This window comes from Drosophila ficusphila, unplaced genomic scaffold (genome assembly GCF_018152265.1).
Source record: "Drosophila ficusphila isolate 14025-0441.05 unplaced genomic scaffold, ASM1815226v1 contig_414, whole genome shotgun sequence".
Taxonomy (NCBI): domain Eukaryota; kingdom Metazoa; phylum Arthropoda; class Insecta; order Diptera; family Drosophilidae; genus Drosophila; species Drosophila ficusphila.
In genome coordinates this window covers 3672165-3695365 of record NW_025064328.1, presented here as the reverse complement: position 1 = coordinate 3695365, position 23201 = coordinate 3672165, and the positions used below count along the sequence as shown (strand labels likewise).

The window sequence follows — 23201 nt, the reverse complement described above, 5'->3', positions numbered from 1 at the left end:
TGCTTTATCTGCGGCTATGCATCATAAACGAGTCTGCTTTCCAGTTCCTGTCCAGTCCAGTCCAGTCCGGTCCACCGACTGTCCCGACCTGTACCGTCCTGTCCTGTGCTGTCCCGTCCTGTCCACACAAATCTCCGCACTCCCACAGATTCTGGATTTGGATGGCTGGCTGTCGTTGCTGGTTATGCAAATTCCGATTACGAAGCTTTATCGCCGCCACAATCGCAGATCTGGGGACCCAGCAGCTGTCGCCCTGTCATTCTGTCGACTGGAGACTGCAGAGTGAGCCAATAAAGATCTCTGTTTTGACAGTTTGCACGTTTATTGGACCAGGAAAGCCGCCCCTCACCCAATCCCCTTTTTCCTCTACCACCAGATGCCCAGATCGCTGAACAGCTCCTCGGTGGTGGGCAACTCAAAGTCCTCGTTGACCCACTCGGATCTCTTTTTGTTGGTGGGGTTCTTCTCGTCGGTTGCTCCGTACTCCTTGCGGTAGCCCACATCCTGGCGGAGATCCTCCTCGTCGTACTCCTCATCATCCTCCACTGCCTCCAAGGAGCTGCTCATATTGGGCTTTCGTTTCGGTGGACCCAGTGGTAAACCCTTATCGCCCAGCATTCGTTGCATGTTCCCGATTTCATCCACCTGCTGGTTTGCCGGTTGATTCTCCATCTTCGCGGCTTCTTCAGTGGGTTTTTCGGGACAAACTGCCACCGGTGAGGAGGCCAGTCTTACAATCCTATCGAAAAGAGTGGCGAAATGTCGTCTAAATCGGCTGTAGTCAAAGCTGTCCCTGGATCCAGAAGTGGCATCCAGTAATCCGTGTGTGGATGTGGACTTCGAGCGAGTAAGTGGCCCAAAATGATGCAGCATATCAATGCCGGGCGCCATCGATTCCTCCCAACTCTAGCGAAATAATTTTAATTAATTTTTAATGCATCTTTAGTGTATTAATTTTTAAAGGACTCACCAATTCCGTCCAGTCCTCGATGGGAACGCTTAGCACTGAGTTGACAACGTTGACTACGCGTTCCTCCAGGTTCAAGGCATGAATAATCCATTTGGCTAATGCCACGGCGCAGTTTAGGTCGCAGCGCTGTCTGAAATCGATAAAAAAAATAGATAGAAGGATATAAGTAAGTTATTGCGTTGCAGGAAATACAATACTAAAATAGCGATTTCAATATGTGCAAAACTAACAACTTTTAAAGTTTTCAATAAAGAAAAAATCTTACCAATAAAATATTCTTACAATTTTGTTACAAATGTATATTACTAATTGAGATATTTTTTTCTAACGTTTTTAAACATGTTGTTAACCATTTATTTGAAACGTATTAATAATAAAATTATTATTTAAGGGTAAAAAATATTAGAAATGGAAAAATATACCCTTTATCCTTTAGCAACTGCTGGGTATCAACATGTCAATTATTTTTATAGGTTCAGAGCTTGGTGGTGGTGTCAAAATAGAAGGACTCAGTGTGCGGGTAATTATAGAACGCTACATGTGTACGTACTTCCTTTCGTCCCGCCGTATCTCCACCAGTTTATCGCCCTCCAGGATTAATTGGTCGTAGTTGGACTCTATTTGCATGGTGAGGGCCTCCTTGGGCTCACCCTCCGACTGCTCCTGCAATTGGCGCTGAAGGGTCTTGAACTGCTGCCACAGATCTTCCAGTTGGTCCTAAAGATAACAAATTTAAATCACTTTATAATATTAATTTTTTAAAGAATTGAAGTTCCCCAACTCACCGTTTGTTTTCTTATGCTCTGCTGTGTCTCATGGTGAACATCAATCCTATGAAGAATTGGTTGCGCGGGTAGAAAAGGAGCCGCCATCAGGCGTTCCACACAGCGATTAAGTACTCCTCGCTTTGGTTTCTTTTTGTCCATTTTAATCAGACCAGCGGAGCTGTCCAACTGGAGCGTTCTCTCCACAATCCTTTCCAGGATCATGGCGAAGGTCTCCACATAATCGGACTGTATGCGAAAGCGATTCGAGTTCTTGGCCGCCACCACAGTTATTATTTCACTCTGCTTCTCAAGACCGGGACACAGAAGCTGGAGACCGAGAGCATGAGTGTCGCTATTCTCCTCCAGAAACTCCCCGAAAAAGGTGGCCAACTTGGGGGTCACATGCCGACTGGTGATGCTGTAGGTTAACTTGATTCCTGCTGCTTTTTGGGGCTGACAAACGCGATAAAACATAGAGAGAGGGAGATTGGCGCTCTGCTGGATGACCCTTGGAATCCCCTGATAAGGATTAGATAGGAGATTGAGCAGATGAAACTCAAAAGAACTTTGTTTTACTCACCCTGGGTGTCAAAAAAGAGGCCACCACTTCCACCTTGGTGCTATGAACATGTAGCAGTTCACCAATATAAAAGTCCAGTTTAAATTCCTTGCTTGTCCCCGCTGGCACATCGACAAAGCTCAAGGTATCCTGGCTGCATCGAACTCCATTGGCAGTCTGGAACACCAGCTGCAACTCGGCCAGTTCCACTTTAATCTTGCAGCGGAGTAAACCCTTGGCCGAGGGCAACTCCTTCACAGCCACATCTGCAGGAACATCTAAAAGCAGGGTATCCAGATCATCACTTGCCTCCGGTTCGATGGTGAAACTCAGTCGCACTTGATCCGCTGCTTGTTGATTGAGGGCATCCATGTCCCGCACATCCACCGCCTCCTTGATCTCGTCCTCAAGTTGCTGCAACTCCTTGTGAGCCTGTGCAAAACTCAACTCGTCCACTTTCAGGGGCTGCACCTGAAACTGGAAGGGCTCGGCTCCAAGGTAACCCACCTCCAATTGTCCTTTGGCTCCAAGAGTTACAATTCCACCAGCTAAATTCTGGACATTGGAGCGCTGAATGGCCACAGGAGCGGGTAATTGGTTTGGCCATTGGGCAGCCCAAATTATGTTGGCCTCTTCATAAATATGTAGCTTAGAGGATTCCGAAATGATGGCGCTTATAAGACGTGCTCCGGGCTCTAGAAATTCACTTATTTTTAAAAAGGGTTTACGAAGAGTTTATTAAGGAATAACTTACCCCAGTAGTAGCCCACCACAAAGCTGGTAAAACATTTTGGAGCATAGTCCAGTTTCAGCATAAAGTTAAATTTTCCATTGTCATCCAGTGAGATAAAATTGCGTTCTCCCAGGATCATGATATATGAACAGTTCCTAAAGGATAAAATATCAATATCAAGTAAATTATAGCATACTTTCAGGTTAATATATTTTTTTTTTTTTTTTTTTTATTATAAAAAGTAAAAAGTGTAAATTTATTAATTAACGGGTATACTGCTACCTATGTGGCAGCTTGAGCAGGTTGTAACTATAGGGGATAACAAAGGGTTGGTATACAGATTATACATTAAATCTATTAGTGTGTAGTTTAATTATATCAGTCTTCAAGTGTGTTAAATGTGTCTTAATGGAAGGTCATGTGGGTGGAACCTTTTAAGTCTTCTTCTTCTTGGTCTCCTAATTAGCCTCTTCGCCAGGGAGTTAGGATGAGAGCCAAGGCGTCTGAAGTAGCTTTCAGCATGTGCGCGACAAACATCGCCAAACTAAGGATGCAGGTGATTGGGGAACTATTTCACAAGCATTTTAAGGTACATATACCAATTCAAAATCGGAAAGCATTAAGTTATGGTCCTTGAAGTGCTGGTTTTAGGGCATTTTCCGAAAAATAGACTCGAGCATTAAACAGATACTTACTCCTTCACCTGCACCACTCGCATATCGACAATGCCCTCGCCGACGCACTGCGTCCAGGTGGGCTGGTAGCTACTCTTCGTGACCAGAGAGTGGGACAGATCCTGGTAGCTGAAGCACTGCAGATCCCAGGTGGCGCTGAACCGAAAGAAGCTATCGGTTCGCTCGCAATATGCCACCGGAGCAGGAAGAGCCCTGTGTCCAGGGAATCGGCACTCGTAGGAGATGCCATCCTGCTCGAAGAAAGTCAACGTGCCATCCAGATGCACCACGCAGAAGAACTCCCTGCCCTTCACCTGACCGAAGTGACCTTGGCAGAGACCAAAGGACACGCGCTGGAACTTATGCTCCGCCTGCAACTGAAGACGCAACTGAGCGCCATGATCCGCCAGTCCTCCGATGGCCACCACATTGTAAATAACGATGGCGTTGGGCAGGAGCACACCCAACTGGTTGGCGTTCTCGTTGCGAACGTTTCTGAGGTATAAGTGCAGATGTAATGGAAATCCTCTCCTGGAATCCCCTCCACACTCACCCACTAAACTTTCCAGCATATAACCCAATAATGGGAGCCGCCATCTGGGACTCCAACAGCAAATCGGTGGCATCGTAGCCCCTGCGGTGCGGATAGTAGATGCTCAGCTGTCCCGTCTGGGAGCCCACTATAATGTAGTCCTTTTCCTGGGCCTCCAGACCAAAGCGGGCGCACAACAGACTCGCCACATCGTATTCCTCGCCAGGATCGGAGCACTGGGCTTTCCACCAGCTGCAGACGTTGAAAAGCGACATGTTCCAACTGATTTTTCGGAACCATTCAACTCTGGAGTTAGTTGTGGCCATCAGGAAATGCGTTGCCTTGGAAACCATTTAAATATTTTTTTTATACAATAAGGGTATTCACCTTACCAAACCGTTCACAAAAAGGATTTTACATATTTTCTTTATTTGCATTTGTTCAGTAAACTAGAGCATAAATTATTGGTAGGTAAAAACTATATGTGTATAAGTATATATTAGGATTATTATGTAGTATCTGGTAGATCTGAATTAGATTTACGAATGTACATACTGCACTACAGGAATTAAGGGCCGAGACCTTAGTTAACTACGATTTACAAATTGAATTTAAAGCAGTGGGCCTACGAACTAGGCTCTCTTCTCCTCATTAAAACTAAGATGGTAATATGAATATTTTACAGTAAGTTTCCACTTAAGTTAAAAGGATTATATCTAGGGATCAGTAATATTAGTAATACGGCGGCCACGCCTTGAGCTGATCGAAGCCATCATCGTGGGCATCTTCAGCGTTTCAGCATCAGCTCATCATCCTCCGTCCAGAGCAAGCGGTTAGATCGTATCGCTGCGATCGCCATTCGCTCATGGCTGCAAAACCAATCGACAGAAATTGAGATCAATTTAGCAATGACTGATTGACTGACTGACTGACTGACTGATTGAATGCATGAGGATCGGCGTGGGATGAGCTATTGAGATTTGTTCGATCTTGAAATTCGAAAGGATCAGATTGATTGGCTGTTGACTGAGACTGATTTGGTGGTGCTTGATTTTGTGGTGGTTGTGGTGGGGTTTGGATCTGATTCTGAATCTGAATTGGTGTGTTGTAGGTGGCAGTGGCGGTGGCGGTGGCGGTGGCAGTGGAGGTGATGCTCGAGATGCTCCGCCGGTGACGTAGTCTGGCGGCTTTGCTCGAGCGTTATTCTTTCTCGCTGCGTATCAGGATCTTTTTCTGCACCAGCTTGCGTACCTGTTGCGTTGTGGGCTGCGAAATGCCGCCCTGTTGCTGCTGTTGTTGTTGCTGCTGCTGCTGCTGCTGCTGTTGCTGTTGCTGCTGCTGCTGCTGTTGTTGCTGCTGCTGCAGGCTACCCACCGTTGGCAATGTGGTGGTGGTCTGCGTTATGGTCATCACCTCCGCTGGTCCAGCTGTGGGTCCTGCAATGCTCGTGTGTTGCTGCTGCTGTTGCTGTTGCACAACTGCCAGGAGATTGCCTCCCTGGGTGGTCTGCAAACGCACAGGACTTGCGTTCTGTCGCTGGTTATGCTGCAGTGCAGCAATCAGGGTCTGCTGCGTAGTCTGCCCGCCAGCTCCTCCGGAGGCGGCCACCTTTAGGGCACTGGCGATGCTCGGACCAGCGACATGGGTTCGCAGGTTTCCTGCAGCCAGAGCCTGAGCGGAAGCAGCTGAAACAACCTAAAGATAAAGAATATTAAGTTAATTTATATATTCATGAAATTTATTTATGATTTAACCCACCTGAATTGTTTGTCGTTGGTTGGCCTGCGACGCCACCGACACGGGAATCACCCGGCCGACGCTCGTCTTGCCCAAAACCAGATTGGTGGTGGCCAGTGTGCCCTGCTGACCACTGCGCATCACCTGCTGGATCTGCTGCACGGTCACCGAGTTCGGCAGCGCCTTTGTGTTCTGAATGTGCAACAACTGTGCCTGCACACTGTTTCCACCGCCCACCTTCTGCTGATGCTGCTGCTGTTGCTGCTGGCCAGCAACTGTGGGCAAGGTGCCGCCGCCGGAGACAGTGACTCCCTGCTGCTGTTGCTGCTGCTGGGGACCAGTGGTCGTCACTATATTCGTGGCCGTTGGCTGACCACTGGCACTGACCAGCTGCGTCATCCGGCTGATCTTTCGCGGCATCGTTAGCTGCTGTTGCATTTGCAGATGTCGCATCTGGTTGGGCATGGTCACCTTGATCTGGCTGCCTGGCTTCAGCTGGGGCAGGGTCATATTCACGCTTCCCGCCTGGACAGTGGGATTAGTGGCTGATACAGTGACTCCGCCAGCATTGACACTACTTCCGCTGGCTGCCGCCGCCGTAGAAGCTTTCACCAGGGAGGCGATCTGCTGCTGGGTCACCTGCTGCGGCTGCCCGGCCACCGGGAGTTGACCCTGCTGCTGTTGCTGCTGCTGCTGGCCAGTGGTGGTGGTAAAGAGTGCTCCAGACGCTTGCTGCGCCTTCTGGGCGGCCAGAATATTGTGCCGCTTAACCAACAACATATCTCCTGTTCCCGCTGTGGTGGTTGTTCCATCGGCAGCCACAACTTGGCGCTGCAGTTGCTGTTTTCCGGCCGCCATCTGCTTGATGAACTGCGTCCTGGCCTGGCCGTGCATCTGCACGCTACTCACAACGTTACCCGCCTGCACGGTGGTGGAGGTACCCGGCATTCCAGAAACCGCCACCTTTTGGCTAGTCACGTGCGTGGCCATATTGCTAGCCTGGATTATGGTGCCTCCTGCTTGCACCAGATTGGCTGTAGTGCCTCCAGCTGAACCTGCTGGTACCGCCTGAGTCGTCGTTTGCAAAACCTTCAAGCTGCGCTGACGGTAGAGCTGGATATGTGCTCCTCCTGGTTGCTGAGTACCCGGTATCACCGTAGCCTTTCCACCTTGCTGCAAGGCGCTCACCGGGATTCCCTTGGTGGTCACTAGCTGAGTGGTCTGCGTGGCTGGAGATGTGGGCACGGCAGCTAGGCGGAGCTGCGTCTGGAACTGTGCCGGACTCACGCCTTGTCCCAAATTAGGCATGGACACAATCGACTGACCGCCGGCAGTGGTTCGCTGTTGAAGAGTATTTCCCGCCGCAGTCGATACAATCCGCTGGCCACGCAGCATGGCGGTGTTCAGAGTGGTCACCGCTGTGGTCTGATGCTGTTGCTGCTGCTGGCTGGCGGTGGTGGTCAGCACAGTGCCAACGGTGGGCAGGGTGCTGACGGAAACCACCTGCGGCAGCGACTGCGTCTGCACAATGCTGCCCAGCTGCGGGGAACTGTTAACCGGCAGCGTCTGCGAGGAGATGGACACGATCTGGGCACCCGAGCCGATCTGCGGCTGCACCACCGCCGGAAGGGTCTGCACCGGAGTGGTGAGGACCACACTCACACTTGACTGACCACCAGAAGCGGCGGCCGACTGTTGCGCCAACTGTTGCAACTGGCCCGTCAGGCTGGAGGATGTGCCCACTATCGTCTTGACCAACTGCTGCGTGGTGGTTTGTCCCGCCTGGCCAGGATGCGTGCGCAACTGTTGCTGCGGTTGGTGGAGCAGGATGGCTGTCTGCTGACCGGGAGAGACCGTGGAACTGGTCAAGTGTTGAATCTGCAGCTGCTGCAACTGACCAGCGGCGGGCACAGCCACCGTTGTCGTCGTGCTGGGCTGCTGCTGCACCAGCTCCACCGTCTGTTGAACCGGCAGGGTTTGCTGAACGGTCGAAACAGTGGGCAGTTGTTGCTGCACCACCTGCTGCTGCTGCTGTTGCACCTGCTGGACCACTTGTTGTGGTTGCGGCTGCTGCTGTTGCTGCTGCGGCGGAAGTGGAGCTGGCTGTTGTTGCTGCTGCGCTTGCGGTTGCACCTGCTGAACGCCCACTCCCACGCCAACTGGAGGCTGCGGCATCTGCTGTCCGCGCTGCTTCTCGCGAATCTTGTTCGCCTTCATGGCCGCAATGTTTTGCGGCGGCACCGGCTGATCGTAGTTCTGGATGCCGAACTGCTGCAGCACCTCCATGTGCTTGGGATTCATCAGGCTGGGAGCACTGAATTGGCGTTTTGGAGGCGGTGCCTTCTTTAGATAAGCCGTCTTGATGCTGTCGAAGCGGGAACGCATCGTCTTGTAAAAGGAGGCGTTGTTGTCGCTCACATACATCTGGGTGGTGCGCAAATATCGCAGCGGACTCTTCAGGTACTCGGTGCGCAGGGTGGGCTTGATCTTCTTCTGCTTCTTGGGACTCTCCACCACTTTGCCTTCCTCGCGCGGCTGAATGTGCGTCTCGTATCTCCAGCGGCACTGCCTCGCCGAGCGGTAGGTCTTCGAGCAGAAGTTCACCATTTCGGACACAAGATCCCAGTTGGGTGTTTGGCCCGGCGATAGAAGCATCAGACTGCAAGGCAGCCCCTGGAGATTAACTAGCACGTGCAGAATGGCAATGTCCTCGAAGACGCCCCACTCGGCCATGGCCTCCGGTTCAGTGAGTGGCTTAGCCGGCAATTGCGGTTTCAGCCCTGGAATCGGTGAGTTCGGCTTGAAGCTTCCGCGGAAGCGCTGAGCCTTCAACTCGCGACGCAAGCGAGCGAGCTGCGGAGTTGGACGATCGAAGAGCGATCTGGGCGGCACGTAGTTATCCTCCCGACGCATCTTGTTGGGCCTTCTGCTGCCATCGTAACCAGCATCCGTGCGCGAACGCTTGTGCTCCTTGCGCACGTAAACTGGCGGCAGATCCATCTCCGCAATCGGCTCCAAGTCGTACATGAACGACAGCGAGTAGTCGATATATATGTCATTATCGTTATCCTGCGGCGGCGTTGGGGGACACCACATCTAATCAAGGGATCATAAGATATTAGCACCATGATCTTAAAATCATATAGCACAACCACTTGAACTTACCGGCATCTGTTCCATGGTGTTGCGAGAAATCCAGACCTGCACCAGAACGTTGCCAAGAAAGTTAAAGAAAAGAATAGACGTTCCACATTATTTTCAAGATATAGCAACTCTGTTTTGGTGTTGGCTTAGAAACTACTTCTGATTCAAGGTATTGCTTTTGATTTGAACTGAATTGAAATTGATTAAATTGATGGCGTTGTAGCTTTCATTCCGAACAGTTTCTATCTTTCGTACGGCGCTTGGTGGATAAGATTATAACTTAAGAGGGATTCATTAATTAACAAGCAAACAGATCGTAGACTTAGACAGAATTACACTAATTGTAATGATTGGAAAGTTTTTGCGACACCAAAACAGAATTCTACATTTGATTTGAGAAAATAATATTTAACAATCATTGGATGATTTCCGCTTATTCTTTTCCGACTTTCTTCTTTTAGGGAATAAATGCATTTCTTTTTTTTGACAACGCACGAAAATAGTCCGTAAATAAAAACCACAACGTCTTTTAGTTTTGATTCAGATTTAGCTTTGTTTGGGTTTTTTTTTATGTTATCTTGTTACACAATCAATGGATTTTTATACTTTTAAAAGCATACGACTTGAGTTCTGTTTTATTAATTAGTCAATCTATGCTCATAGTCTTTAGATTGTTAATGATTCGTTTAAGTTAGAGTACAAAATAAATTATAGAATGCAAAAATATTTAACAATATCCAGTATACCTATGGTCTTAAGACTAAAGCAGTTTTTGGGAGAAGAGTGTGTTCGTTCTGGTTTCTCGATTTGTATTTGACAAACATAATTTAACAACAACGATCAAGGATGTGGTAATTTGGATGATTACAGTAGAATGATGGATACTTTGAGTCGTCTAATTACCTCTATGTACAAACTGAGATGGCTTACGGTGCTAACCCAGAAGTTGTGAACTCCCCGGTGAACTACATCTACGCTATATACTATACGCTATATCATGGGCCCAAGCCCCTCGCACAATCAAACGATCTTCTCGATCGAACTAAGTTAAATTTGTTATCCTAGTCTCTCGCATTGGTTCCGCCGCCTAACTAACTTAGTTCATATGATAGAAGGAAACTCGTTACAGTCTATAAATACTCAATTTTAATCAGTTGGCAGCAGCCACCTGGCAGTAGTAACAGGCCGGTGGACCCGTCTCCCTGCGGATGATTTATCGCCCACTAAAACGCACACAGCACACACAGCTGATAATACTGACTGAGGGAGGAGAGCGAGCATCATCACCTGGTTGACCCGCTCGCAGAAGCAGTGGCTCCCGAAACTCCGCTCACAACTGACGAGGAAACAGAACTGGCGGGTGTTCCGGGAGTGGACCGTAGCATCACCCTAGGCGACTTAGTTATCCACCTGTGCAAAGTGTTCACATTGCTGGTGGACTTGTTATTGGTGTCCTCTTTTTTCGTCAGCACCCGCTGGGCTACCCTTCTCCTTGGCTCGCTCTGAGACTGCTTGGGCGTGGACTCGATTCTGGGCGTCTTTTTCACGCTCCGATTTGCGGTACTTTTGTTCAATGTGCTGACAACGGGACTCGTGTCCAGGGTCCACAGGTTTATCTTCACCGATCCGCGCGATCGAGTGCGTGGCGTGTGACCCACAACTTCGCTCTCATCGCTCTTATCGGAATGCTGCGGTGGCTCCTTGCTCTCCACTTTCGCATCGTGGTGTTGTTCATCCGTGTCCGACTCCTCGCTCACATTGTAGTACGTGGAGCTAGTCATGGTGGTGTCCTGCACCTGCTCGTGTGCATCCCAGCCATCGACGCTTTCGTTTTCCACATCGTCATTACCATCGCCTGCTGTGGCATAAGTGGAATTGGATTTAATATCCGCTTCTGTGTCTTCGGTGTCAGCATCAACTGCTTCCTCCTCTTCGCCTTCTTCCTCATCGTCATTATCGTCGTCATCGTTTGTTTGCGACTCGGTTTGTGTGGTCTCTTCCTCGAGTTCCGAGCCCGCTGTCACCTCTTCCTCCTCCACAGTGCCTTCCGCGTCCTCATTTTCTGTATCGTCTTCTTCTGACTCCTGCTTCTCATCCTCCTCATCTTCGTCACTTTCATCATCCATGTGTTTTAAAGGCGCCGCAATGGTGGCTCTTCTCTCCAGCAGTTTTCTGCGAGTGGCGGTTATGGAAACACTGTCCCTTCGTCCTCGTTTGGGTGGAGTTGTCTTCACACTATTGTTGCTTGCCGCATTCGATTTAAGAGGCGTCTTCATCATCTTGCTCATGGCAATGTTGGCCGACTGCCTTTTGGGGCGTTCTTCGATGACAATAGAGGAATCCTCTAGAGCGGATGCGGCTGCAGAAGCAGCCAAAGCCGTGCGTGTTGTCTTTCTAGTGGGCGGTGTGGGAACATTGGCCATGTTGACCGCGCCCAGCGAGTGGAGACGGGTGTGCCGGCGAACTGTCGATACGGCAACTGTACTTTTGCCTCCTGTCGTTGACCTCTTGTGGTTACTACTGCCTCGGCTACTGCTGCTGCTGACCCCCACCCCTGTTCTTTTCCCTGCTCCTATTCCCGATCCCACCGGTGCACTCGAATTGAGGCTGTTCTGGCGAGTACCCCGCATCGGTGCTGATCTCTTGTTCTTGCCGTTGCTACTAGTACTACTGATACTCCTGCTGAGCTTCTGAGCTGAGTCGCTTCGCTTTGCCCTAACCATTGGTCGCCTATTGGTATTGGAATCTTGTTTGGTATTAACCTGATTGCTCGAATCCTTGCGACTGTAGGTGAGCATCTCCTCGGCTTCCGTTTCCTGTTTAAGCAGCTCCTCCTCCTTGTGCATTGCCGCCAGACGATTGGCCTCCCACTCGCGCTTCTGCGCCTCCAGCTCAGCCTCCGCGGCACGCAGTTGCTCCGCTGTCCAGGCTGCTCCAGTGGCTTCCACAAAGCGCATGGCATAACGCTCGATAGGCGAGAGCTGTTAAAGGATAAGATATATATAAGTATTTAGTAGGTAAGAAAATAATCGCATAAAAAAAGTTTAAGGTGATATTTAAATATGTTAGACAATGAGTGATACAATCGAGGCGTGGGTTAGGTCGCTTCAACTATGTCTGAAGGTCTACTTTCCAAGGGAAAGTTTTTCTTGGCAACACTTGCTGCATCAAAATCGTAAAGAAATACAAATTTCAATAAGATCTGCAAGAGCTGCCTTATATTTATCAAAAAAAATAGCAAAGAAATTTAGAAATTAAAATTTTTATGACATCAAAACCATAAACTCACCTGTTTGACCAAGTTCTGCATTTCCAGATCAGCCTTGCTGAGTTCCACTTGAGCGCCTCCTTCCCCATTCGCATCTTCCGTTGCAATGGGAATGTTCTCGTCGAACTCAGCCAGATCTGCTGCCACCTCGGCCTTGGCCGTCTTAGTGGCCTGCACATCCTGCTCATCTTCGGCGGCGGCCAACGCGTGCTCGAAGGCGCGCAATGACTGCTTCTCGGTTTCCACAACTGTAGTTTCTGTCTCCACAAGGGTTGTGGTTGTCGTAGGCACAATCTTATCATTTCCTTCGGTTTTTTCCTGACTTGAATCGTCCTGCTCGGTCTGGTCCATCGTAAAAAGATCCTTGATTGTGGAACTCTTGAAGAAACTGGTAGTGAAGTTTCCACCCTCGATGGCCATGTCGCTGAGCATTCGCTTTTGATTTGCCTTTTTGAGTATATTAACCTCAATGGATCTTTCGGAGACGAGTCGGTATATGTGCACATCGCGTGTCTGGCCAATTCGATGGCACCGATCCTGGGCCTGCGCATCCATGGTGGGATTCCAGTCGGAGTCGTAAAAGATCACAGTATCGGCACCCGTCAAATTGATGCCCACTCCACCAGATCGCGTGGATAGAATGAAGCAGAAGATCCTTTTGTCGCCATTGAAGCGCTCCATAAGGATTTGCCGCTGTTCCACCCGCGTGGATCCATCCAATCGCAGATAAATGTGGCCGTGGTAGTTAAGGAAGGCCTCCAAAACATCCAACATCTTGGTCATCTGGGTGAAGATAAGTACGCGATGACCCTCAGCCTTCAGCTGTCGCAGCAAACGATCCATTGTCTGCAGCTTGCCACAATCGTACTGAATGAGTCGGGGGTCCGGGAACTGCGTAGTCATCGCCGAAATAATTGGATGCAGCAGGGCCAACTTAGGCAGAAGCGCCCGGCTCACTGTGTCTTCGATTTGACGTTCGTACTGCCATTTTGTCGAGGCGAGATTCTGCACATAGCAACGGATCCGTGGCGCACACACGGAAGGAACATAGATCACAAAGTTGGCAAAAAGCGGGCTTAGCTCCGCACATCTTTCCTCGAAGCTCTTCAGCAAATGGTTGAGAGACCAGCCATCCCTGTGCACCATAGCCGTGCAGCAATTGGCATAGCCACGAGTCTGCCATGTGGATCGCTTAAGCGATCGCGTCGCTTGCATACAACGCTCAATGGCTCCACGGCAATCCTCACCGTATATGGGAGTGGCATCGGTACGCCGACGATTTATCATGGCCATTCGTTTGAGAGAGGCCAATCGCTGTTCCTTGCGCATCTGAATCAGCTCCTGCACCTTGTAGGGATCCTCGGTTTCAGTTTCTTCCTCGGGCTCGGTTTTTCCGTTAGCAATACTTTGCTTATGAGCCGTGGTCTTAACATGCGTTGCCAGATCCTTTACGATGGGATCTCTGATCAGTTGCTGGGTAGCCGTTGGTGATGCGGTTGCTGTTGTTCCGGAACTCGTCGTGGCCGCCATAGCTGTGGTTTTGCTGGTCAGTGTCAGACGCGCTCCAGCTGCTCCCGAATTCGTTGCCGGAGTGAGGTAGAAAAATGGCTTGCCGTCCTGCATCGTTTTTGCCACTTTGGCGGGCGTTGGTGCATTAATTTGCGAGCGTGCCCCGAGCATTTTGGAATTGCTGAGTACACTCAATGCCCCAGTAGGCGAGGATGCCGCGGTCGATGACGCTGTGGTCACCACACTATTAATCACCACTGGTTTCAAAGCCATGTTCACAGGGTTAATGGAGCCGCTGACTCGTTTCAGAACCCTTCCGCTTGGTACTAAACTGCGCATTGGCACAACCTTCGAGCCCTCCATTCGCATGGCAGGACTGGCTCCTATTCTTACGGCATTCAACTTAATGCGCTGCGCCAGCTCCGCACTGCGTACTCGAATGTGAAAGCGGTATTTGCCATTCGGACAACGTGGAGCCGGCTGCGGAGCTGTATCGATTTCCTCGATAAGCTTGCGAGGCGGGGCGAGCAGGCGGGATTTGTGCGAGACGTAGGCGGTCATCGTTTGCTCCAGATGCATCAGCAAAAGGTTCACCGTCTCTAGATTAATTTGCTATAACGAGATACATAACTTTATTAGTTAAATTCATTTCTCTTGTTGTCTTAAAAATATTTTTGTTAAAAATCGAATCAGACAAATGCCTCGTAAACGAGCACATCCTGGGAAAAGTTTACGACTCTCTCAAAAATAGATTGAATCCAACTATCAGTGACAATTTAGCATCAATAGTAAACAAAAAAAAAGGTAAACATTTTTTGGGAGCTCACTCCTTTGACTCACCGTAAACGGATCATACTCCATTATGTCGCAGACGAGACGCGGAGTGTGGAATGTGATGCCCTCCATTTGAAATGGTGAGATGGTAGGACGCACCTCGAACATATTCGGGTGATTGCACACCTTACGCAGCTGCATCAAAACGTTGATCACGCTCAGCAAGTTTCCGGTTTGCAAGGTTTCCCGAGTACTGAAAAAGATTAAAAAATAGGTTAATAATGTGTGGATCAGTCGTTTAAAATATGAAAACTTACTTGGCGCGACTCATGAAATCGTCGTAGAGAAAACGCTGGCGATTCGACAGGCGGCACATGACCACGTGCTCATACTTCTTTGGCATTTGTTTTTCCACCTCCTTTTTAAGGCGTCGAAGTAGGAACGGACGAATCACCTGCACGGAGAAACAAGTGCAATATGCTAATTACTGCGCATTTAGTTTGAAATGAAGGGAAATTTTTACTAATAATCCTGTCAGGTGCGTTTTCAATGTGAACAGCTTGATGGAAACTTGACCACATGGATAAGACGCACCCCCTTAATCTGGCAAACTAACAAATTGTCATCACACGAGGATATATTTAATGTGACACAGAGTGCATTTGCCTAAACTGAGCCAGCCAAATTTCAGATAATGAAGAGGTCTGTTCACAATGTAAACGGATTAGAGTTAAAGAACAAAAATCACTTGCTATTGTGAAGATTGATATTGCACACATCTACGATTTTCAAGAGCATTTAACAGGCTGGCAAGAAAACGCTTTTAGGTGCATAACTATATACTATTTCTGATTGTAAGTTGTGTTTTCAATGTAATCGCCTTGGTAAGGCATTGACCACATGGATAAGACGCAACCCCTTGATCTGGCAAACTAACAAATTGTCATCACATGTGGTTTGAATTCAATGTGACACAGAGTGCATTTGCCTAACCTAATATTTACAATATATTTTTAAAAGATGTTCACAACGTAAACGGATTGAAGTTATAAAGAACTAATATCACTTGCTATTGTGAAAATTGATTTTGCACACATCTACGATTTTCAAGAGCATTTAATAGGCTTGCAAGAAAACGCTTTTAGGTGCAAACATCCAAAATTAAATATATAGTCAGCAATATGGAATTCTGTCATTAAATAAAGCAGAAACACTTGCAACTGAGCTTTGCTCTGGCACACAACTACGATCTTCAAGAGCATTTAATGGGCTGTCAGGAAAACGCTTTTTAGGTGCTTTAACACACAAAAACGAAAGCTAATCTTAAACTGAATGATAAGCTTACCTTGTGCAAACGCGTAATCAATGTCTCGTTGTACTCCATGTTGCCCTCAATCATGCCTGTCATTGGATTGGAGAACCATTCCTTGAACTCCCGATGTGATGAGAAGACATACGGCATGAGGAAATGCATCAAGGACCACAATTCCATCAGGTCGTTCTGAAGTGGGGTTCCAGTCAACAACAGACGTCTGAAAAAAGAAAAAAAAGCTGTTATTAAATCTATCCGTTTAAGTGGCTTTTTGTTTATGTCTCGAAACAAGGCCACAAGCATTCTAGGGCTGGATTAGCATGCTCTGGTTTAGTATGCGGCGTTATAGCGAAATTATTTTTAGCACCCAAGCGTAGTCGCCATGCTAGTTTAGCAATCGCATGGTTACTGATTTTGGTGCTGGCTGGCTTAGCAATTGAAATACTTCACTTACCTCTCGGTGGAAAAATTAAGTAGCAGTTGCCAACGCTGCGATTTGAAGTTCTTAATGTTTTGCGCTTCATCCAAGATCAGATATTTCCACTTCTTGCGGCGGAAGCTTTGCTGATCTTGCACTACCAGCTTGTAAGACGTGATGCAAACATGGAAAGCATTTGGCTTAGTCCAGCCCACGCGCTTAAGCTTGCGCTCCTTTTGGGATCCATAGTAGGTGAGTATCTTGAAGCCGGGACACCACTTCTTGAACTCCATTTCCCAGTTGAGCATCACAGATGAAGGCACCACAATAAGATGAGGTCCCCAGTTGCCCTTAGCGCAGGCGAGATGGGCCAACAGAGCTATAGTTTGGATGGTCTTGCCCAGACCCATCTCGTCGGCCAGGATGCCGTTTAACTTGCGCTCATTCATTGTAACCAACCAATCGAGTCCGATGTGCTGGTATTCACGCAGGGAGTGCTTCAGCAGGAATGGCACTGGGGTAACAACATTGGTCGAGGACAAGGTGTTTCCCTTGGGCTGAAGACTCTCGGCCAGGGCGGCGGCATCGTTAAGCATGTCGTCCTTGTTGGTACTGGTTCCTGTGTTGCTTCCGCTACCAGCAGCTCCACCAGGCGCGTCGGCATCCGTCATTAGACTTTTAAGGCCGTCCTCCTGTTCGTCCTGCTCCTCCACATCCGAATCAGTTTTAATAGTTGACATGTCTTCATCATCGGTGGCCTCCTCTTCACTTTCTTCGGTAGAATCATCAACAGCCGTCGAATCATCATCCGAGTCCAGCTCAGGTCCACGAGGCGCCAGCTTTCGTCGCTTTGGACTTGGCGGCTGGTCACTGGCTGTGCCCGACTTGTATTTCGCCAGCAACTGTTCCACTGAGAGATCATTGTCCGCCTCTAGTTGATCGATCTCCTTCTTGTGGTCAATTTCCTGTTCGGCCTCTTCCTGTTTGCTGATGGTATTCTCATCGTCTTCACTCTCTTCCTTTGCCTCAAACTCGCTATCATCGCTATCTTCCGGAGTTTCGGCTTTTACAGCCGAACTTTGCTCCTCCTCCATAAGCTTATCACGATTCTCCAGATAGCCAGGTGGCAGATCATTAAGGAAGTCATCAAAGTCCATCTCTGACTCCTTGGCCAGCGCAGTAACCTCTTCTTTAACATCCGCATCTTCCTCCTCGGCCTTGGCGATGGTCTGCTCGTCGTCTTCAGAGCCAGATTCAGGGCGGAAATCGTCTGCAAGGATAAAAGGAATACAATGAGTAATTGTTTCACTCTATGTTGTACTATTTAGATATATTTAAAGAAAATGTGCATCAGACAAATGCCTCGCGAATGCGACCATCCTAGGGTAACATCGAAGTGTTCAAATATAGTACACAACAACGTTTCAGTGTGGTTTTATCATCAGGTGCTAAATTCTCTTAGTCTAAGGAGCAGGTCTACGGGATAACTCACCATCGGACTCCCGTTTGGGCGATGTTAGACGGCTGGAATTGAGACTGGGCGTTTCCGCCACACTCTTGTTCATTCCCTCGGCGAGCTGCTGCGAAAACTTCTCCGTCTGGTCTACAATGAAGCTCAGATGCTGGTCCAAAGCCTGTTTGCGTTTCTCTTCGATCTTTGTCTGGTGCTTGTATTCAACCAGCTTCTCCACATTTGACCAGAAGCTTTTCACTTCGCGCGCAATGAAGGATGCCACTCGCTTTAGATGCAGTTCCTGAGCCTTCTCCGCTCGCTGGGCGGCTGTCGCCTTGTCCTGGAAATACTTTTGCACCATCTTGGCGCATTTTTTCGCCGCGTTCTTCTTCCACTTTCGCTCCTGTGCAAAGTCGGCCGCCAGCCAGACCATCTCCTCCAAGAGATAGTCCCAGTGAGCTTTGGGGCGGCTGGGTTCCTGCAGCTTGGGCAGTCGCCGCTCAGTCCATAATCCCTCTCGCTGTAGTTCCGATATACGCTGCATCACGTACACCTCCTGCTTCGCCTTCACCGAGAACTCTTGCGCCGCACTAGTGGGCGTGCCAGAGCCACCGGCCATCGCAGGGCTAAGCAGACTGCCGGATGTTGGAGTTCCGGGCGTGAGGGCCCCACTGCCGCCCAACGCTGCCGGGCCATTTCCCGTATATAGCGGCGTCGGTGTGCCGCTTCCTCCTCCTCCAGCAGCCACGGAGGTTCCGCTGGCGGCATTGCTCTGACCCTGCGGTCGCCGCAGCGCCGTCGATCCCACTGATGCACTGCAGGGTAACAGCGGGGTGCCACCTTAGAAAATAAGCCAAATAAAAAGACAATTAGCAATTAGCATTAATAAGTTACAGTTCGGTGATAAAGGATCAACTCTTGGCATGCTGGAAAGTGCATCAAGTACAAAAGAGCTACCAGGAAAGCAATAATGGATTAATGGAATAGAATAAACATGAGAATCGTTTGCGAATCAGTTGCTAAAAGAAAGATATGGGAACTGCATGCAAACTTAGTCTTAGTGTGGAGCCCGAATTCAATGCGGCAGCTGGGAAGATCGTTGCCACATGGATAAGCGAAGCACCGCCTTTCTCTGGCAAGCTTACAAATTGTCATCACATGAGGCTGGATATCGATGTGACACAGAGTGCGCTTGCCCTTTCCGCCCGAGTTAGAGATACAGATACGGATACTTAAGTGAGCCCAGCTTAAATTGGACCTGATTCATTTGTGGATCCAGGTCACATGCAACTGTGACGGCTGCTCTGGCACACATCTACGATTTTCGAGAGCATTTAACGGGCTGGCAAGAAAACGCTTTTAGGTGCATCCCCGGGGATCACTTGTTGTCAGCTATATGGATATCTGCCATTAAGATCGGCCGAATCACTTGCAACTGAGCTTTGCTCTGGCACACATCTACGATTTTCAAGAGCATTTAACGGGCTGGCAAGAAAACGCTTTTAGGTGCGAGATACAACTAGACTAGAGCTAATGATAAGTCATTGAGGGTGAGTAGGTGGCTAGGATGGTGAGAAATGAACCCCATCCCGGTGATATGAGTCCTAAAGATCGACGCGTTCTCTAGTTTTGCTAAGTATGCTTAAGTTTGCTAACTTGCTTACAAATCAACGCAATCAATAAAACGATACATTCATCAATTATTTATCAATTCAAACTGAACTAAAAAGTATTAAGCAGGTTTACCAATCAAAACTAAGGGCAATAACACCAATTCTAGAAATCAATTTACAAATTTAAAAAGAATCTTATGCACATCAATCAATGCACTACTTTGCTTGGCAAATGATAAAATGCTTCAATATTTAACACACAAACTTGTTTAAATAGGAATGGAAATAAAAAGAACAAAATTTTAGCTGTGAAAGATTTTTGATATTTTTTTTTTTTTTGTTTGCGAACGATAAGCACCTGGCACCAAAGGTACAGAAGGGTTTCCTACGGCAGCAGGAGGAGCGGGTATTTGACCGAAGACCATACCGTGACGACCTCCTAAAGGTCTACCGGGTATGTGACCTATATTATAACGATAACGATACAATTATGGTGAGTTGAGAGCGTGTGCGTTATAGGAGGATGTGGGCAGCATTAATGTGGTAACAGAAATCGGAAAAGAAATAAAGTTTGTAAATAATAAACAGCAGTACGGACTAATCGGTTATGTAGTTATGCTTGTGTTTTAGTAGGTGGTGTGTGTGTGTGTGTGTGTGTTTGTGGTGATAAACTTACAAAATAATCTTAGCATTTTGTGAGTTTAGTTTGCTTTTTGGTATTATGTATTAGTAATGCACAAAATTTGGTTTTTAGTGCAGGACGTGCGTTGGCGGTTGGCGCGGTTTTAGTTTCAGTTTCGCAGTTACAGGATTTGGTATGCAGTTGGCTAAAGTTTTTGCATTGATTTTACAATTTGAATTTGGCATAATTGTTGGGACGAACGTAACAATTAAAAACAAGGAAAAATACAATTTTGTTTGGTCCAAACGAACACAACAAAAACACAAAAGATTTCATAACAATGAGGAAGACAAAAGTTTGTGATCGTGAACACGGTGTATTTACCTTGTTGCGTTAGCTGGACAACGGCGGCAGGAAGTTTTGTTGAAATAGCCACCGGGGTGGCTCCAACAGCAGGGATTTTGATTTCCGCTTCTCGTGGCAGGACATTACCACTTGCTTCGACCGAACTCCCAGTTGTGGTGGTGAGGGTTGCAGTTGCAGCAGTTCCTGTTACTGTGCTACTTGCTGTTGCTGCTGGACTTGAGGTTGTGTGGCTGCCAATCTTGCTTGGCGCTTGAGATTGCGTATTCTGTAAGAACGAAGAATGGAAATAATTAGTAAATGGCCAACACATTACAAACAAAGGATAATTAATTGCTTCAATCAGACAAATGCCTCGCATTGCGACATCCCTTTAACAGGCCAGAACCAATCAAAAATAGATCGATAACGGCGCTCAGTTTGATTTTATCATCACTATGATTGCTCAAGCTAAACATTGTCCTGGTGATGCGTACCGTTTTCACTGTGGTATTGCTAATGTTGCCATCCAATGGTGCTGCTGCAATTGTTCCTGTAGTGTTCCCGCTGTCCACTGACACTTCTAATGTGGCTGTTTGCTGGGTAGTTAATTTCTGAGACTGATTTTGAGCCGCAGCTGCTGCTGCTGATGTGCTCGGCTTATCCTCGTGTATCAGCTGATCTATACGATTCGCATTGCTATAGCTGATGAACTGCGGGGTTGGTGTCTTCTTGCGCCACGCAGGGTAGTCCATCATACTGCCGCCGTTTTGTAGGTAAAAGTATTCCGACACATTTTCAAGATGCCTAATGATGGAAAACAAACCAGGTATTACATGGCCAAAGCGAAGAAGGTGAAAATAACACTCACCTTTCCTTAAGATTACGCAAGATCTGCAACTTTTGCTGGAGTATGCGCTTTTTCAGGGCATTCAGGTCCTGTAGGGCCGTGGATGAAAGCCCGCCGAGCTCGCTGGTGGAGGCCACAGATGCAGGGAGCAGGGAGCCAACAATGTTGGTGCTCCCAGCGGTCCCAACAATGCTGCTGGTGCTCGTCCTATCCTCGTTGTTGTCCAAACGCTGACGCTTGGCCTGCGGCGGCGAAACAGAGGCTTCTATCGTGGCGGTGGTATTAGATGAGGCGGATGGATTGGAGTAAGCTGAGTGGGCGGGTGCTGCTGCTGCTGCCGTTGCCTCTGTCGTTTGCTGTTGTTGTTGTTGCGGCAAGGGCGACAGCGGCACAGGCAGCTGCGCACTGGGCAGCTGTTTCTGTTTGCTACTGCTGGCGATTCCTTTTGCTTGGCTGGCAAGGTGATGGTGGTGATGGCGGGTGGCCGGCAAGGCTGCTCCTGCTGCCGATCCTGTACCTGATGGCCCTGTCGTGGTCGTGGTTTTGGTTGTCGCAACTAGTTTTTCCGTTAAATGTGGAGTTACGCGGTCAGGCACAGCAGGAGGGGCCGGGCTGAGCCCTTCATGCCCCCCTCCTGCTGAATTACCTTCATTCATGTTTGAGACATCTGTAAAAACAAACAAAAAAGGGGAAGGGGGTGTGAGTTCCCAGTATTATTTTGAACAGACAAACGTTGGCGGGAAAAAAAACGTGGACTGCCGGGCACATGTGTCGGCGCTGCAGCCCTGGTCAGACTTTAGAACCAATATTAGTTCGCAAACGACGATGATCTTAGCATTAACACTGCGTAATATCCATTATCAAAAAAGCTGAGCAAATAAAATCATAGTCATTAGAAAAAAAAACTAAATGCTTATCAAACCGAATGCACCCCTTGAAAACCCGGAAAATGCAACCCTGCGTCTTGGTTTTTTCCATGTCGCACACACACGTATTTTTCCGATTTCCGCATGAGGCAAAGTGGAAACCTAATAGTTCTTCCATTAAATTTTCCATTGCTCGCATGATTTTTAAATTTTCACCAGATTTCAACGCTCAAAATAAGCACTTTTCACACACACAGTAGCGGGGTACTATATCGCTGCAGCTAAAGCGAGATGACTATACATAGCGCGATGGCGGCGTCGCCTCTTTGTGTTGGTGTGCGCGTCAATTCTCCGCGCGGCAGACATTTTTTTTCATTTTTCGTACCTCAGACGGGGAGAATTTTAATCACAATATTTCACCATCTCTGCAAGGCATCCGGGCTTGAAAATAGTGCGGATGCGTTGTGAAAAATGTGCCGCACTCGTTGGACCGTAATCTAAACCGAATTTCCTGCACATTTATTAAGATATTTTTTCGCAGAAGTGCGCGAGCACGTCTGCTCGTGTTCGAAACAACAAGAAAATTGGTGTGACCGTTGATGAGGGTCTGATTTTGGTGTGTCTTTTGGACAACACTGATAAAATACCAACTTTTTAGCTATTTTTCATAAGGAAAAAAGTCCTATGAGACGTTTATCACAACAGTAAAAATTCAATAATGTGCATATAGGACTTATAGGATAAAAATGGTAAAAAAAAAAGCAAGCGCCCTATTTATTAGTGAAGTATAATTAAAAACACACATTTTACGACATTTTCCGATCAAATTTGATCATATTTTTAGAAAAGTCGCCGTTCTGAACATTTACCGACCCTTGCAACACATCTTAGGTAATTGTTTACAAGTGCGGTGCACGGTAAAAAAACGACTTTACAAAATAAAGTAAAATATGCAAATACGATCACTCAGATCCGAATTTGTACTACAAATCGCATCTTAAATTGTTAATAACAAAAAAAAACGTTGCAAAATTTTCACTTTCCGCCAACGGGTTTCA

General features: G+C 47.8%; 2 protein-coding genes and 11 non-coding genes across 15 annotated transcripts; all 13 read right to left on the bottom strand.

The window, feature by feature from the left end:
• Window positions 1-299: 299 nt before the first annotated feature.
• Window positions 300-4510, bottom strand: LOC108087770 (protein PTHB1). Its single transcript, XM_017185300.2, has 8 exons — window positions 4257-4510; window positions 3725-4198; window positions 3051-3184; window positions 2318-2991; window positions 1756-2256; window positions 1521-1687; window positions 971-1100; window positions 300-906 (listed from the first exon to the last, which is right to left on the bottom strand). Exons 1-8 carry the CDS (start codon window positions 4508-4510, stop codon window positions 367-369), a joined length of 2874 nt encoding a protein of 957 aa, XP_017040789.1. The 3' UTR covers window positions 300-366.
• A 137-nt stretch (window positions 4511-4647) lies between these two features.
• On the bottom strand, window positions 4648-22720 carry LOC108087791 (helicase domino). Of its 3 annotated transcripts, XM_017185324.1 has the most exons (16): window positions 22529-22720; window positions 21299-21944; window positions 20925-21234; window positions 20470-20716; window positions 19822-19926; window positions 17890-18690; window positions 16434-17667; window positions 16013-16199; window positions 14985-15121; window positions 14734-14920; window positions 12406-14505; window positions 11879-12097; window positions 9138-9173; window positions 5994-9068; window positions 5487-5930; window positions 4648-5104 (listed from the first exon to the last, which is right to left on the bottom strand). In XM_017185324.1, the coding sequence occupies exons 2-16, from the start codon at window positions 21931-21933 to the stop codon at window positions 5099-5101; spliced, it is 9723 nt and encodes a 3240-aa protein (XP_017040813.1). In that variant the 5' UTR covers window positions 21934-21944; window positions 22529-22720; the 3' UTR covers window positions 4648-5098. The 3 variants fall into 3 exon arrangements, with proteins under 3 accessions (XP_017040813.1, XP_017040812.1, XP_017040814.1); XM_017185323.1 differs by having other exon boundaries at window positions 4648-5930; XM_017185325.1 differs by lacking the exon at window positions 19822-19926 and having other exon boundaries at window positions 4648-5930.
• LOC122320199 lies at window positions 14576-14685 on the bottom strand. Its single transcript, XR_006245546.1, has one exon. It is a non-coding gene; the product is annotated as a small nucleolar RNA Me28S-Am2589 (small nucleolar RNA).
• On the bottom strand, window positions 15193-15334 carry LOC122320207. Its single transcript, XR_006245554.1, has one exon. It is a non-coding gene; the product is annotated as a small nucleolar RNA psi18S-841/snoR66 (small nucleolar RNA).
• LOC122320209 lies at window positions 15370-15499 on the bottom strand. Its single transcript, XR_006245556.1, has one exon. It is a non-coding gene; the product is annotated as a small nucleolar RNA psi28S-3316 (small nucleolar RNA).
• Window positions 15517-15656, bottom strand: LOC122320208. The gene has a single exon (XR_006245555.1). It is a non-coding gene; the product is annotated as a small nucleolar RNA psi18S-841/snoR66 (small nucleolar RNA).
• LOC122320210 lies at window positions 15686-15817 on the bottom strand. Its single transcript, XR_006245557.1, has one exon. It is a non-coding gene; the product is annotated as a small nucleolar RNA psi28S-3316 (small nucleolar RNA).
• LOC122320214 lies at window positions 15833-15964 on the bottom strand. The gene has a single exon (XR_006245561.1). It is a non-coding gene; the product is annotated as a small nucleolar RNA psi28S-3316 (small nucleolar RNA).
• On the bottom strand, window positions 17741-17848 carry LOC122320198. Its single transcript, XR_006245545.1, has one exon. It is a non-coding gene; the product is annotated as a small nucleolar RNA Me28S-Am2589 (small nucleolar RNA).
• Window positions 18908-19047, bottom strand: LOC122320206. The gene has a single exon (XR_006245553.1). It is a non-coding gene; the product is annotated as a small nucleolar RNA psi18S-841/snoR66 (small nucleolar RNA).
• Window positions 19085-19218, bottom strand: LOC122320213. Its single transcript, XR_006245560.1, has one exon. It is a non-coding gene; the product is annotated as a small nucleolar RNA psi28S-3316 (small nucleolar RNA).
• Window positions 19231-19361, bottom strand: LOC122320212. Its single transcript, XR_006245559.1, has one exon. It is a non-coding gene; the product is annotated as a small nucleolar RNA psi28S-3316 (small nucleolar RNA).
• On the bottom strand, window positions 20784-20890 carry LOC122320201. Its single transcript, XR_006245548.1, has one exon. It is a non-coding gene; the product is annotated as a small nucleolar RNA Me28S-Am2589 (small nucleolar RNA).
• Window positions 22721-23201: the final 481 nt, after the last annotated feature.